Raw genomic sequence first — 13,315 nt, 5'->3', positions numbered from 1 at the left:
CGAATTAATTGACTATTTATAATATGTTTTTCACATTTTTTGCTTTAAGTTATAACAATGAAATTAATGCATTTCAAAATATTTTAGAGCTAGTTTTACATCTTTCTCAAAAAAAAGGGAAAAAAAACTAATTTTACATGAAATAATTAAACGCGAATGACACTTAACTTTTAAATTATTCTTCTAAAAATACTCTTTAAATTATTAATGAAAATAAACAACATGTTTAATATAAAAATGAAATCAAAACATAAAAATCAAGACAATAAATATATTTTAGTAAAAAAAAAATATATATATATATATATAATATAATATGCGCTATTTTTAAGAAAATTATTAATAAACTATTTTAAAAAATTGATATAACTTTTATATAAAACAAAAAAATTGCCAAAATATTGATTTTTTTTTTCATCACCGTAAAAACTTCTTAAAATGGTTTCTTAAAAATTGCATTTACTGTATCCGGTAACTCTTTCCAAAAAAAAAAAACGACAGAAACGTTAATTTGGGATTTGCTCTCAGAAACATTGAAACTGAGATAGATCTCCGTTTTGACCAAAAAAGAAAGAGTCACAGAAGCTCCACTTCCCAAATTCTTGTTTTAGATCTCCAGTTCTCTAACTTTTAAGGTTGTCTACACCTGAAAAAAAAATGTCTGGGTCATTGTTACTAACAGTTAATCTGCTTGCAATTCTAAGCCTGGGAGTAATTTTCAACGTGGCTCACTCACTGCGTTACGACCTTCTATCGGGCGCCACAAAATGCATATCGGAGGAAATAAAAAGCAACGCCATGTCTGTGGGCAAGTACAGTGTTATCAATCCCAACGAAGGCTTTCCTCTTCCTGATACACACAAAGTTACTGTCAGGGTAATGCTTCCAAAACCCACAATTTTGTTTCTCAATTTTTTGTGCTTTGGTACTGTTTGATAATCATTTTCTGCAATTTTAATTATTGGGTTTTGATTAGTTTGATTTTTGTTGGAGGGATTAACGTAAAAGACTTTTATTTTTGGTGCTTTGGTTCAGTATGATAATCATTTTGTACAGTTTTGATTATTGGGTTTTGGTTTGTTTTGGATTATTTTGTGGGGGGGGGTGAGGACTAATGTAAAAGACAAATTTTTGTAAGTCATTATGTGTATAACTCGAATGCATATTGCAAACGGTATTGGTTTGTTGTTGTTTTCTCTTATCTTGAATTGAATTGAAGATATTGATGTAAATACAAGGTCTAATTTTTGGGTAAAAGCTAGTTTTTGGATTAAAATAGCCAATGATTAAATTGAAATCCAGAAGCTCCTGTGAGCACGCGTTTGGAATCTTTTTATAAATAGAAATTATCAATTTTTTTGTGATTTCTTTTATTTATTTATTGGTTAATTTTGTGGTTTTTGGGTTTGGTTTGAGGGAATAATGTGGTTAATGGGGTTGTTATCAGGTGAATTCACCTCACGGGAACAATTATCACTTTGGGGATAATGTAGAAGCAGGTAATTTTGCGTTTACTGCAGCTGAGTCTGGTGATTATACAGCTTGCTTTTGGACACCTGAGCATAAGGCCCAGTGACGGTGACGATTGAGTTTGATTGGAGAACTGGTGTTGCTGCAAAAGACTGGTCAAATGTTGCTAAGAAAGGGCAGGTTGAAGTAAGTGTTTGCTATGTCCTCTCTTAATTTGTGTCTTGAATTTAAGGAGTTACTGACTTACTGTCATGTTTCCTTTTAAGTTATTGTGTTACTGGTGCATAATATCTGTCTTGGCTGCTGAGAGTGAGACAGAAGGTTACTTCTAGGTTATTTCCTACCTTGCTGATAAGATGAAGAAGGTTTTTTTTTGTTTCCATTTATAGTCATTTCTTCACTCATTTGAATCTTCTATTTTTCGAAGTGGGTAGGATAGTTCAACCTGGCAATGGAACTATTCTGCTGCATTCTAAATGGAAATGAACTTAGATATTCTGAGTCATAAGTCTGGACCTACAGTAATGTCATCATCCATTATAGGTTACTAGAATTGGTCTAACCAAGACTACGAGCATGATTTCATGTTTTATTCAAATAGCCCGTGTTTAATGAAACTTCATTCTTTAAAGCTTATGTGATAATGATCAAGTTATGGTGGGATTAAAGGTTGCATTTTTTATTGAGTGTGTGTGACAAAACACGTTGGTCCCAAAAATCTTCGACTACAGCTTGATTGTTGGTTGTTGCATGCAACAAACATGTATTTTTTAATCATTTACATTACTGCATGTGCTATTTTATTGTATTAAATTCTTGTGATTTGTTTGAAGTGCACTCTTCTGTGGCCTTGTTTTGTTTACTAGCAAGTAAACATGCGTGGATTTGTTGGTTGAATCCTGTATGATATTGTTTTATATGTGGTTGAGGGTTTTTTTTTCTTTTTTGGGTGCTGTCATCGGTTTTGACTTAAAATTTTAGCAAATCTTCAGTTTTCAAGCTGTTGTTTCTATTCTATTCTCATGAGCCTCTTCTTTGCCATTTGTGGCCCTTTCAATGATAATTTTGTGTCAAGTCACATCAGCTGGTTGAAACATCTGATACTATTCTTTAACATGGAGAAAATCTTGGCAAACAAAGCTTCTGCAAATTTTCCATAGGTTGCGAGGATAAATTGTGGTTACAGTAGTTGATGATAGTGAGAATTTATATTTGTTTGAAAGTGGACCTGGGCAGTTTAAAACAGCTACAGCCTCAGAAGGATCTCTTGTTTTCATTTAAGATTTCAAATTCCTTAGTTATCAAAATGTTGTGTTGGAATATTTTCTTTAGTCTACAGTGTCTAGTATCACAAATCGTAACTTCTTAAGTTTTTTGATAATTCCATAGTTTTTTTTGGGGGGGGGGGGGGGAAGTGGGATTTGAACCCTAGATGTTTCCATTGAAACACCTTGATCTGCCAATTGAGCTGTTGGGCTCTTGGCATAAGTCATAACTTCTTAATTATGCTGCTCTTTGGTGGGTTTTACGCTAAAGGTATACCATATTTTCACAGTTTGGTACTTGTATATCATAATCTTGAGATCATAATTTTTTCCAGTTCTGGTGTGAAAGCTAGTTGAAGGACCTGCATCCATGTCTTAGGCTGCCATGGGAAAGATAAAACTTGGGATAAACTATCTATTGAAGGGAAATATAAATTCATGTTTGTGAGGCCCAGTTTTAGCATCAAATTAGGAATATGCGTGGAAAATTTTCCAATGTTTGAAATTAGAATGACTTGAATCAAAATGAACATAGAGACAGGCTGAAAAGCTGCCTTCCCACATGAAATATTTCCAATTAAATAATCTCATTCATGGGATTCAAGTGATAGCCCAGTGATTATGGCATCATCCTTTGTGGTGCCTCATGTGTGTGGTTCAAATCTCACCTCCTCCCCCACTATCTACCTATCAAATAATAATAATAATAATAATAATCCCATTAATTGCTATTGGATGAATTTCTTTATGGCTCACCATACCAGTTTCTTAAGGCTCTTAAGAATTGCTATTTTTGAAAACCAGGTATGGTTGTTGTGTTTATGGGATAATCTTATGTTTTAATGGATGTTAGGAGCTGCTGTTCCTATCATAAATTTAATAGTTCTTAGTCTTCATTTTGGTCATTTTGTTTTTATATGATAGATCCAAGCAAGTAACAGAAAGATATACTTCACATGGTCTGCTGATGTATTATTATTTCATATTTTGTGCTAGACGATGGAACTTGAGTTGAAGAAATTGTATGACACTGTCGCATCCATTCATGAAGAGATGTTTTATCTTCGTGAGAGGTACAACACAATTTTCCCTGTAATATTATGGTACTTATTTGTTTCAACTTTAAATCTCACCTCGTGTGTATCTTGGAAAGGGATATCTTATTGTAGAAGTTTTTACTTAATCATACTATTTCTAACTGAAGATGACATGAAAAATTTTGTGCAAATTGTTCCACATGCACATAGAATACATTTAAATAGATTGAAATTGCTATCTCCATTGCTTACACTTCACTCACCTTGTGTGTGTGTAAACAGAAATTTTAAAACTCTGGGTAGCTCAGTCACTAATATCGCCAGTGTCCAAGAGTTGGTTATCTGGTTGAACACACATTGCTTCAACTTATTCTTTGTAGACAAATGCGAAAATTCATTCATTTTTCCTCAATTGTACATTTCAAATGCTTTGCATTTTAAAATTATTTACCTTAAGACCTTAGGCCCTAATGAGCATCTATGATCTGGGTTTGTTGTTACTGGGGGCCTTTTGGCTAAATCTGATGTTTTTTTGTCCTTGGTGATCTAGGGAGGAAGAAATGCAACAGCTTAATAGATCAACTAACTCTAAGATGGCTACCTTAAGTTTCCTCTCCCTTGTGGTTTGCTTGTCGGTGGCTGGCTTGCAGTTTTGGCATTTGAAGACATTCTTTGAGAGAAGAAGCTCCTCTAATTCTGTTTTGGCATACAAAAATTGAAAATTTTGTTTTCTAACTTACACACTAAGCAGTTGTATGATCATGTTATGTACTTTATTCTTTTCTTTTGTTAATGTTTTCTGGAGTAGATGTTATCCCCAATTTATTAGTTGTACAATTCATACTACTATGTAGTATTTACAACAATGCTACAGACAAAAAAATTCACAACTTTTTACATGATTTGTTGAGGTAGCAGATCCTGATTCGTGCAATATCACTTTTACTAAGACCGCCATTGACATTATTTTATTGTACACCAATCACAACATGCTACCTCAACAGTTGTGAAAAATGTTGTGCCCTTAGACATATTGAGATTTTAACAGTTTTCAGAAGTCCCTATTTGTTTTAAAGTTCATGCAGAGTGATTGATAGGTTTGTAGAAGACAACGTGCTTTTTGCAAAATGCACAAATCTGTCTTCTTTTTTTCTTTTTTTGATGGGGCACAAATCTGACTTGTTACTATGATCTTGGGTTTGGGTTTGTGTGTCATACCCTAAGTAGTTACTCATCTCATTGACATAGGCACCCGGATTTTATAGAAAAGCTATTCTGATTATGTTCATTGCCACACACATATGATTGCCCATCTAGACAACGAAAATCTATTTCTTTCCTTTTTTTTTTTTTTTTTTTTTTTTTTTTTTTTTTGAAATGGAAATTTTTGACAAAGGATCCACCAATTCCTTGTTGGCTTGGGAATACCTAATGCTTGGAGTCAGCCAACAATGAGCCTCATCCCACGGCAAAAGTATATGATGCAGCGGGTACATGTATGATGCCTCTAACGCCCTCTTTCACATAAGATTGGACCTCACAAGCTTGAGACTCACCCTATATGAGAAGGCATTACATGATCCTGTTATGCCATATATCCTCTCCTTCCTATGCCCTTTGGCATGCAGAACAATAAACTGTTGGTTCCCATATGTAAAACATGGTGCCTCTTATTGATTGATTCATGACAAAGCCAATTTGACCTTGTAGGAGGAAGGAATAATTAAAGAAAAGAGAAAGATTGTTACTTAAAATCAATTGGTAGAGCTTGCAAGGATAAGGGCATGATTATAGAAATATTATTGTGATTTTAAAGAAATACTATCACGAATTCATGATCTTCTAATGAAAGCAAAATGCTTCTCGCTGAATATCACAAATTTATTTTTCATATTGACTGACGTATAGATTTTCTTATCAAGACGTATCATAGATAACTGTGTACAAGAAAATTATTATTACTAAAATTTTATGTGCATAACACTTTGTCACAAAATTAGTAGTAATTTTTATATTATGGATGGTAAACTTTGTTACATATCTAGCATCTACTAGTGTTTTCCACAGATATCCAGGTTCAAATCATATCACCCCCACTCCCAACTATCAATGTATCAAAAAGAAAAATTTAGTTGCATAACACACCATCCATTCAGCATCATTCCTCGGCCTTCTAATCTATATAATTACAAAGCTCTCTTTTTTTTCTTTTTTTTTTTTGAGAATCAATTACAAAGTTAATTTGTCATCCGTCTACAATAGTTCTTTTGCTCTGCTTCTAAATTGGTATGTTTTATATCTATTACGAAAATCGTAATCAGTAGGGCATCGCATAGACTTATGTTTTAAAAATCTCACATCATGAATACGATTTTAAATATGTACTACTCATTTATAGTTATCATGAATTTGTTAAACGATATGAATGTGACCAACCACACCAACCCAAATATCCGGGATTTTATTTAGAATCACACAATGAGACATACTTGAGCTTATACATCCAAATATGTCTTTTACTCAGAAATCATGATAAACTTAACACCATTCCAACAGGACAATACCACTCACAAGACTCACAGAAAAACATGCCTCAACCCTTTATTTAGTAGCTAATTATGGCATGAATCCCATTCACAGGGCAACACCAGCATTCCATTCACTCATCATCATGGCTCTTGCGGTGGTGGTGATGCTTAGAACGGTGGTGCTTCTTCTCCTCATCATCATCATCACCAGAGCCATCATCTCCCTGACACATATATACACGATCAGACAAAAGACAGTTCCAACCAATTGCAATACAAACAAGTTCATCTTTCACTTTCTTAGCACACCTATACCACATACATGGCATGCAAACAAAACAAGGTAGGTCATCCAAATCTAAAGTCTATTCTGTACCCACTTTTGGTGATTGATGAGACTAATCTGTACCATAATAGCTATTTTCATAAGCATGGAAATGTTCATGATAATGGATATTAATGTAAGATATGGATCTCTCAAGGTAATAATCAAAGGTGCCCATAATTTATATATACCAACTCATCTAAAATTGTGTAAAACAACATTCACCTTGTCTGCTTTTATAAAATAACCTAAGAGCACAGCACAGCCACAACACAGCATGGCACAGGAAAAGGAAATTCTTGAAAAACTAGGACAAGACATGGCAGGCACACAGTAGTTAATTAATTAATATATATTTAGGTATGATTATACATTTTTTTTGGAATATTTTAAATTTTTTTTTTAGAGGAGCTGGGGGAAGAGGTTTTTCGCTTTGGGCCTAACAACTGTTACCGACTACCAGGCAGCTTAGAAAATAACCAAAGAACCTGATGTTCAGTCAAATATATTATTTCACTGGTACCTTGAACCCACATGCAACAGGAGAACCAGGATTAAAACAACCATTTGTTCCAGGAATTCAGCTTGCTTAAAATTGAGAAAACCTCGTGTTTCGGAATTCTTTAGAAAATTTTCCATGATATACAAAGACTAATACCACCAACTTTAGGGTCTTAGATCAAACTAGCAGAAGGAAAGTCCAATATTCATTTGGGTGCATCAACAAGACTTGCATATGCTAATCAACTCTAGAATGCCTTTCTTAACTCTACTTCTTGATACATCATACATGACAATATTCTGATATGATACAAAACTAATACTGGGCAGGCATAATCAAATTTCAGACAAGATTAAACATACCACATACTCATATTACATGACTAAGCTAGCATTAAATTGATGGTTAATTGTAGCTTCCCTCATAAACTATGGTCTCACTTGCAATGTCTACACAACTATAATTTTTGCCACTGACACCTTAGTATAAGATTAATTTGCAATGGTGACTCCAACATCCAAAACCAGTCATAAAATTAACAAATTAGTGAGCTCATTGGGCTAGACATTGCAGATTAATTGGAAGTTTGGAACTAATCTATTAATTTTAACTTATTATTGCACCACACCACCAAACCAACCCACTAATTTGATGGTAAAATCCTGACATTATAAGAAAGTAACACTAAGAAGACACATAATCAAAACTAAGACAAGATAAAACATACCGCATACTTATAATAGTGAACATTCATTCCATACAAAATAGATGCTTAATGTTAAAATTAATAACCACAACAACAACAAAGCCTTAATCTTGGATTCGACTACGGATCCTTAACAGACTAATCAAGGTCAGCCACATATACTCTATTTGATATATTAAATATATATAATATCATATCACAAATTATTCAAACTAATTGGTCATAGGAATTCTTTCCCTCCATTCTAAACATATAGTAACAAGGAAACGGAATCAAGGAAAGAAATGGTCACTCACATATTTCTTGCGGCCATAGCCCTCTTCACTCTCCTCACCATAGCCCCCATATTTAGGCTCCATAGCTCCCCTCTTCCTCAGACCTCCCATACTTGGGCTTCCCATAGCTCCCCTCTTCCTCAGACCTCCCATATTTAGGCTTCCCATAGCCCTCCTCCTCCTCAGACCTCCCATACTTAGGCTTCCATAGCCCTCCTCTTCCTCAGACCTACCATACTTGGGCTTCCATAGCTCTCCTCTTCCTCAGACCTACCATACTTGGGCTTCTCATAGCTCTCCTCTTCCTCAGACCTCCCATAGCTAGGCCTCTCGTAACCCTCTTGCCCCTCATAACTTGGCCTCCCATAACCAGCTGGCCTCCGAGGTGGCTCATCCCCATAACTCGGCTTCTCAAACTCAGTCGTCTCACTCCTCCCCCATACCCATATCCACCACCACCCTCCTGTTCCTCCCCATAACTGGGTTTCCGCCCGTACCCGGATCCATACTCCGACCCAGGTGTCTCATACTCGGGTTTCCTACCATACTCCGATCCGGCAGCCTCGTACCCGGGTTTCTTACCATACCCAGATCCGAATTCAGACCCGGGTGTTTCGTACTCTGGTTTCCGGCCATACCCAGATCCAAATTCCGATCCAGCAGTCTCATACTCAGTCTTTCTCCCATACCCGGATCCGTATTCCGATACAGGCTCCTCAGTCTCCGGCTTCCGGCGATACCCAGACCCGTATTCCGATCCAGGCTCCTCAGACTCCGGCCTCCGCCCATACCCGGACTCAGTCTGTTCAAACTCACTTTTCCGTCCATACCCAGATCCGTATTCCGGTTCTGGCTGCTCATACTCACTCTTCCGACCATGGCCGGATCCAAATTCAGATCCGGGTCGCTGCCCATACCCGGATTCATATTCAGAGCCAGGTCTCTCAGAGCCATAACCAGGCCTATTCACACCAGGAGGGACCCCATAACCCGATTCAGGCCTAGCCTATCTCCATACCCACCAGAAGCAGCGAAGGTGTCGGGTGGAGCAGGAGAGTAACCGGGTCGGGGCTTGGGTCGGGCATAGCTGCTGTACTCGGTTTGAAGAGCCTCATCACCGTAAGCAGAGGGCTCAGAATGAGAGGAGTATTGGGGGCGATCGTAGTCGAATTCATCGGTCTGTGAGGATGAAGTGGGAGGATAGCAGGTCTCATCGGACGGCCCCAGAGGACGCCCGTACGTTAGTACTTGGTCGTAGCCTCCACCATACGGCGTCGGATCGTACTCGTCGAAATCGTCCACGTCAGCATCTGCGCCACGCGTGTTATACGGCATCGTTTCAGTAAAGTTGTTTTGTTTTGAGATCAGGCCTGATGGAGAGAAATGAAGAGGAAACGCGGGGACTTGGATGGGCTTTATAGTAGCTTGACTTGCCGAAAAATACGGCGTCGTTTGGGAATGTAATAAGGAAAATTACTCAAATTAGGACCCCATTTGGTTGTCTTGTGGACACGTGGGGAACCAATAATGGCTGAAAGTGAAAGTATTAAAGTGAATGTGATGGGTGTGGGCCTCAGATAATGCCTTATCTAAAATCATTAAGTAGTGGGCCACGCGTTTGATTTTTGCTAGATTTTTATTTTATTATTGATATAAAAAAAAAAAATTTTAATTGGGCCAAAATGGCTCCTAAGTCCAATTGTTAAAGTTTGGCTAATGACACATATAGGTAGGCCAATGATTTGATAAGTAATATCATTTTCAGAATAGCGATGTTTAATTACGGGCTTGTTAATTGTTTTACATGTACCATAACTCCGTAAGTTTTTTTTTCCATCAACCACCTAGATATGTCGACCATTTTAACACGGTCCTTTCTGTTTCACTTTTTCTCCCAAAAAAAAAAAAAATCCTTTTTGTTTCACTTTAAATGGGGCGTCAATTCATAGTTGAGATAAATTTTATACGTCTAACTGTGCACTATTTTAAACTTTAGATAACATGACACTAGATACAGTTTAATATATAATATCAAATTTAAACTATGAAATTGATTCCAAAGAGAATTATTTTTCACAAAAGATGTTGTATTGTAGTGTAGTGCACGCCTTGTAGTGAAAAGAGTGATTAGAATTTAAAGAAATCTACTGATAGGGTGTCTGAGAATAATTATACTCCAAAAGAAGAACAACAAGGCTCAGATGGTGAACCAATGGGGGCATTTGAAATTGAACGTAGTTGATACAATGATTGGCTTCTGTTTTTGTTTTTTCTCAAGTAGTAAAAATTGGATTGATGGAGAAATTTTTTGTTGTTATGCTTTAAGCAACCTTGAGCACATATATATAGCTTAAACAACTTGCTTAAAATGAGTTGAATTGAGTTTATATAAGAGCTCATAATGTTAATAATGTCGTCTCCTATTGCCAAAATCTCATATTGTCATATGCATTTTGTTATCAAATATGTGTGTGTGTGTATATATATATATTTGTCATATGCATTGAGCTGCTGATATAATTAATTCTTAGGTGATAAAGATGGGGATGTGTCTTCTTTACTTTTGCCCCATACCTTGTACCTAGGGCAAGGCATATATATAGTGTGATAATGTTAACGGCTGCACAGTTTTGCTAGTTGTAGCATGAAAATTTTATAGGTGTTTGTGTTTCTTTTTCAACTGTGATCAGATAACGTTTGATTATCAAGGCTGGTATGATGAAAATTGTATAGGTGTTTTGTGTTATTGTATTCTTATAGTGCTATTATTGTTGATTGCAAGTTCCTCATCAACTTGTTGGAGTTTCATCAGACCAGCCGTGCTTACAGCTTATAGTCTTATTCAAAAGGAAATCATTGTGCTTAGACTTCAATAATGCTATTCCTGCTTATTTTGTTGTGGGTCCAACTAGAGGCTGATGCATGAATTAAGGATTAAGGTTTTTTTTTTTTTTTTTGGGATAGGTGATGAGGATTAAGGTGTTTGTTATCTTTGACTATTTTCTACTGGACTTTCTAATCGGTTTTTGGTATATGTGAGAATTGAACCTTAAATCTCTTATTCAACAATCAAAGACTTTATTAGTTGAACTAACTAGAACACATACTTTATTTCTATTCTATGAATTCAAATTTCAATCTAAATGATTAACTAATCTAAATGATAAACTAATCTAAATGATAAACTAGTAATAGTTTATCTAAAAAGATCAATGCTAGTAATAGCCATGCCTTAATAATAGTAATGGAAAGTATAATTTCATGAAACATTGGAAAGAAAGCCATTTTAGAAAATAGGGAGGCTGGTCTAACTTATCTTAATATTTTTACTTTTATTATTCACTAATCATTACAAATATATATATATATATATATATATGTGAAATTTTTATGTGGTTGGACATTGTAGCCAAAGGAGAGACACCGCATTGTAACATTTCCATCTTCCCCTTATAAACAAACAAGACTAATTGAAAATCACACCCTTAAAATTTAGGGTAAATTTGATTTTTCTCCCCAACGTTTACAAATTTTGATTTGGTCCCCTAATGTTAACTATCACCTTGATTAGGAGTCCTTCCATTCATGCATGTGCTAATGTGTCCATTAAGTGACACCGAAGCTCAAAACCTAGTTTTCAACATTAGAGGCTCTGTGGCTAATAAAACCCTTGCACTAGGGTCCAATTGACGTAACCTTCTCCATCCTCACCTCTTCCTCCTCCTCGTCTTAAATTTCCTCGACTTGCAACTCCATCAAGTCCTTCCTACTCTTGCACTCACTTGCGATATCTTGCCCACTTCTTCTCCCTCGCCTTCTCTCCCCCCTTCTGCAAGCTCTTTTTGGGGCTCTTTGACACCACCTCATCTTCCTCCTTCAAACTTAAACAATCCAACAGTTGGATTGACTCCGTCCTCTAATCCAATGATCCTAATCTCAAAAACTTTGTCTTTTTTCAAGCTTTGATTAGAGTAATTGTACAATGATTGTTTTGGTTTTGAAATCTTGATCTTCATTTGGTTCTCAAGAAAATGTAAAATAGAAACTAAAAGAAAAATTGAGATCATATTGAAATGTTTGGATAAACAAAAAAGTGGAATCATATATAAATGTTAAAAGTCCAAAAAAATGGGCTATATTTCTATATTTGGATGCTCAAAAATGTTGTGAAAGGAAAAAAAAAAAGAATTTTTTTTTTTTTTAGTTTATATAATTTTAAAATATCCAGAGAATTTCAAAATTAAAAAAATATTTATAGAATTTATTTTAAAATTTCAAGTCTTTTTAAATTTATTTAATCTATATGGAATAATGAAACACACACGATAGATTTAGGAGTTATTTAACGGACATATATATGAATATGAACTGAAAGGCTCCTAATCTAAATGATAGGTACATTAAAGGGGCCAAATAAAAAATTTTAAAATTTAAAGAACAAAATTAAAATTACTTCAAATTTAAAGGTAATAAATGGCGAATTTAGTCAACTGTGGACAGACAAAGCCAAAATACTTCCCACCTCCCAACAAGAACAACTGGACTAGGTACTAGATTCTGTTACTTTTTAGCTAACTTTAGTGTTTCCTTTATTTATTCTCTCTCCACTCCATCCCATTCCATAATTGTCATTCCCATTACAGAGACATAGAGAGAAAACAATGGCGGCCTCTGTGATAATAACGGTGACACAGGACGGCACGGGTGACTATGTAACGGTGCAAGAGGCAATAGATGCTGTGCCACTAGGCAACAATCGTAGGACAGTGATTCGTGTGGCCCCAGGGATTTACAAGCAACCTGTGTACGTGCCAAAAACCAAGAACTTTATTACTCTGGCTGGTCTTAGACCTGAGGACACTGTTCTCACTTGGCACAACACGGCCACCCAGATCGATCACCACCAGGTTTTTTTTTTTTTTTGGCACTTTGCACTGCTATATCATATATATGTGCTAATACCCCATCTGGGTTTAACTTTTATGTTTGGTTTTTGCAGGGAGCTAGGTTGATTGGGACTGGGACTTTTGGGTGTGGAAGCATTATTGTGGAAGGAGAGGAATTTATTGCTGAGAATATCACTTTTGAAAACTCTGCTCCTCAGGTAATCTTTAATTTTTTGTCAATGTTTAGCATTTCCAAGTTTTCAAATTTATTGGCTTTTCTTGTTAGTTGTTACTTGGTACTCTAGCTTTGATGAATTTATT

At 35.7% G+C, this 13,315-nt stretch overlaps 1 protein-coding gene, 1 non-coding gene and 1 pseudogene across 2 annotated transcripts in view; 2 read left to right on the top strand and 1 right to left on the bottom strand.

Annotated features, from left to right (window-relative positions):
• Positions 1–469: 469 nt before the first annotated feature.
• LOC136069827 (transmembrane emp24 domain-containing protein p24delta7-like) lies at positions 470–4,829 on the top strand (annotated as a pseudogene).
• Positions 4,830–6,214: 1,385 nt separating this feature from the next.
• LOC111998625 (uncharacterized protein At5g39570) lies at positions 6,215–9,509 on the bottom strand. The gene is made up of 4 exons (XR_010631043.1): positions 8,379–9,509; positions 8,229–8,296; positions 8,130–8,188; positions 6,215–6,524 (listed from the first exon to the last, which is right to left on the bottom strand). It is a non-coding gene; the product is annotated as an uncharacterized protein At5g39570 (transcript).
• A 3,128-nt stretch (positions 9,510–12,637) lies between these two features.
• Positions 12,638–13,315, top strand: part of LOC112000844 (pectinesterase 31-like) — a 3,863-nt gene continuing 3,185 nt past the window's right edge. Inside the window, exons 1-2 of the mRNA XM_065778871.1 lie at positions 12,638–13,015; positions 13,108–13,290. Of these exons, the coding sequence (XP_065634943.1) occupies positions 12,770–13,015; positions 13,108–13,290 (429 nt within the window). The 5' untranslated portion in view covers positions 12,638–12,769. The remainder of the gene's footprint in view (positions 13,016–13,107; positions 13,291–13,315) is intronic.

Source organism: Quercus suber, unplaced genomic scaffold (genome assembly GCF_002906115.3).
Source record: "Quercus suber isolate HL8 unplaced genomic scaffold, Cork oak 2.0 scaffold_192, whole genome shotgun sequence".
Lineage (NCBI taxonomy): Eukaryota > Viridiplantae > Streptophyta > Magnoliopsida > Fagales > Fagaceae > Quercus > Quercus suber.
Note: the sequence above shows the minus strand (reverse complement) of the source record. Positions and strands in the feature narration are given on the sequence as shown.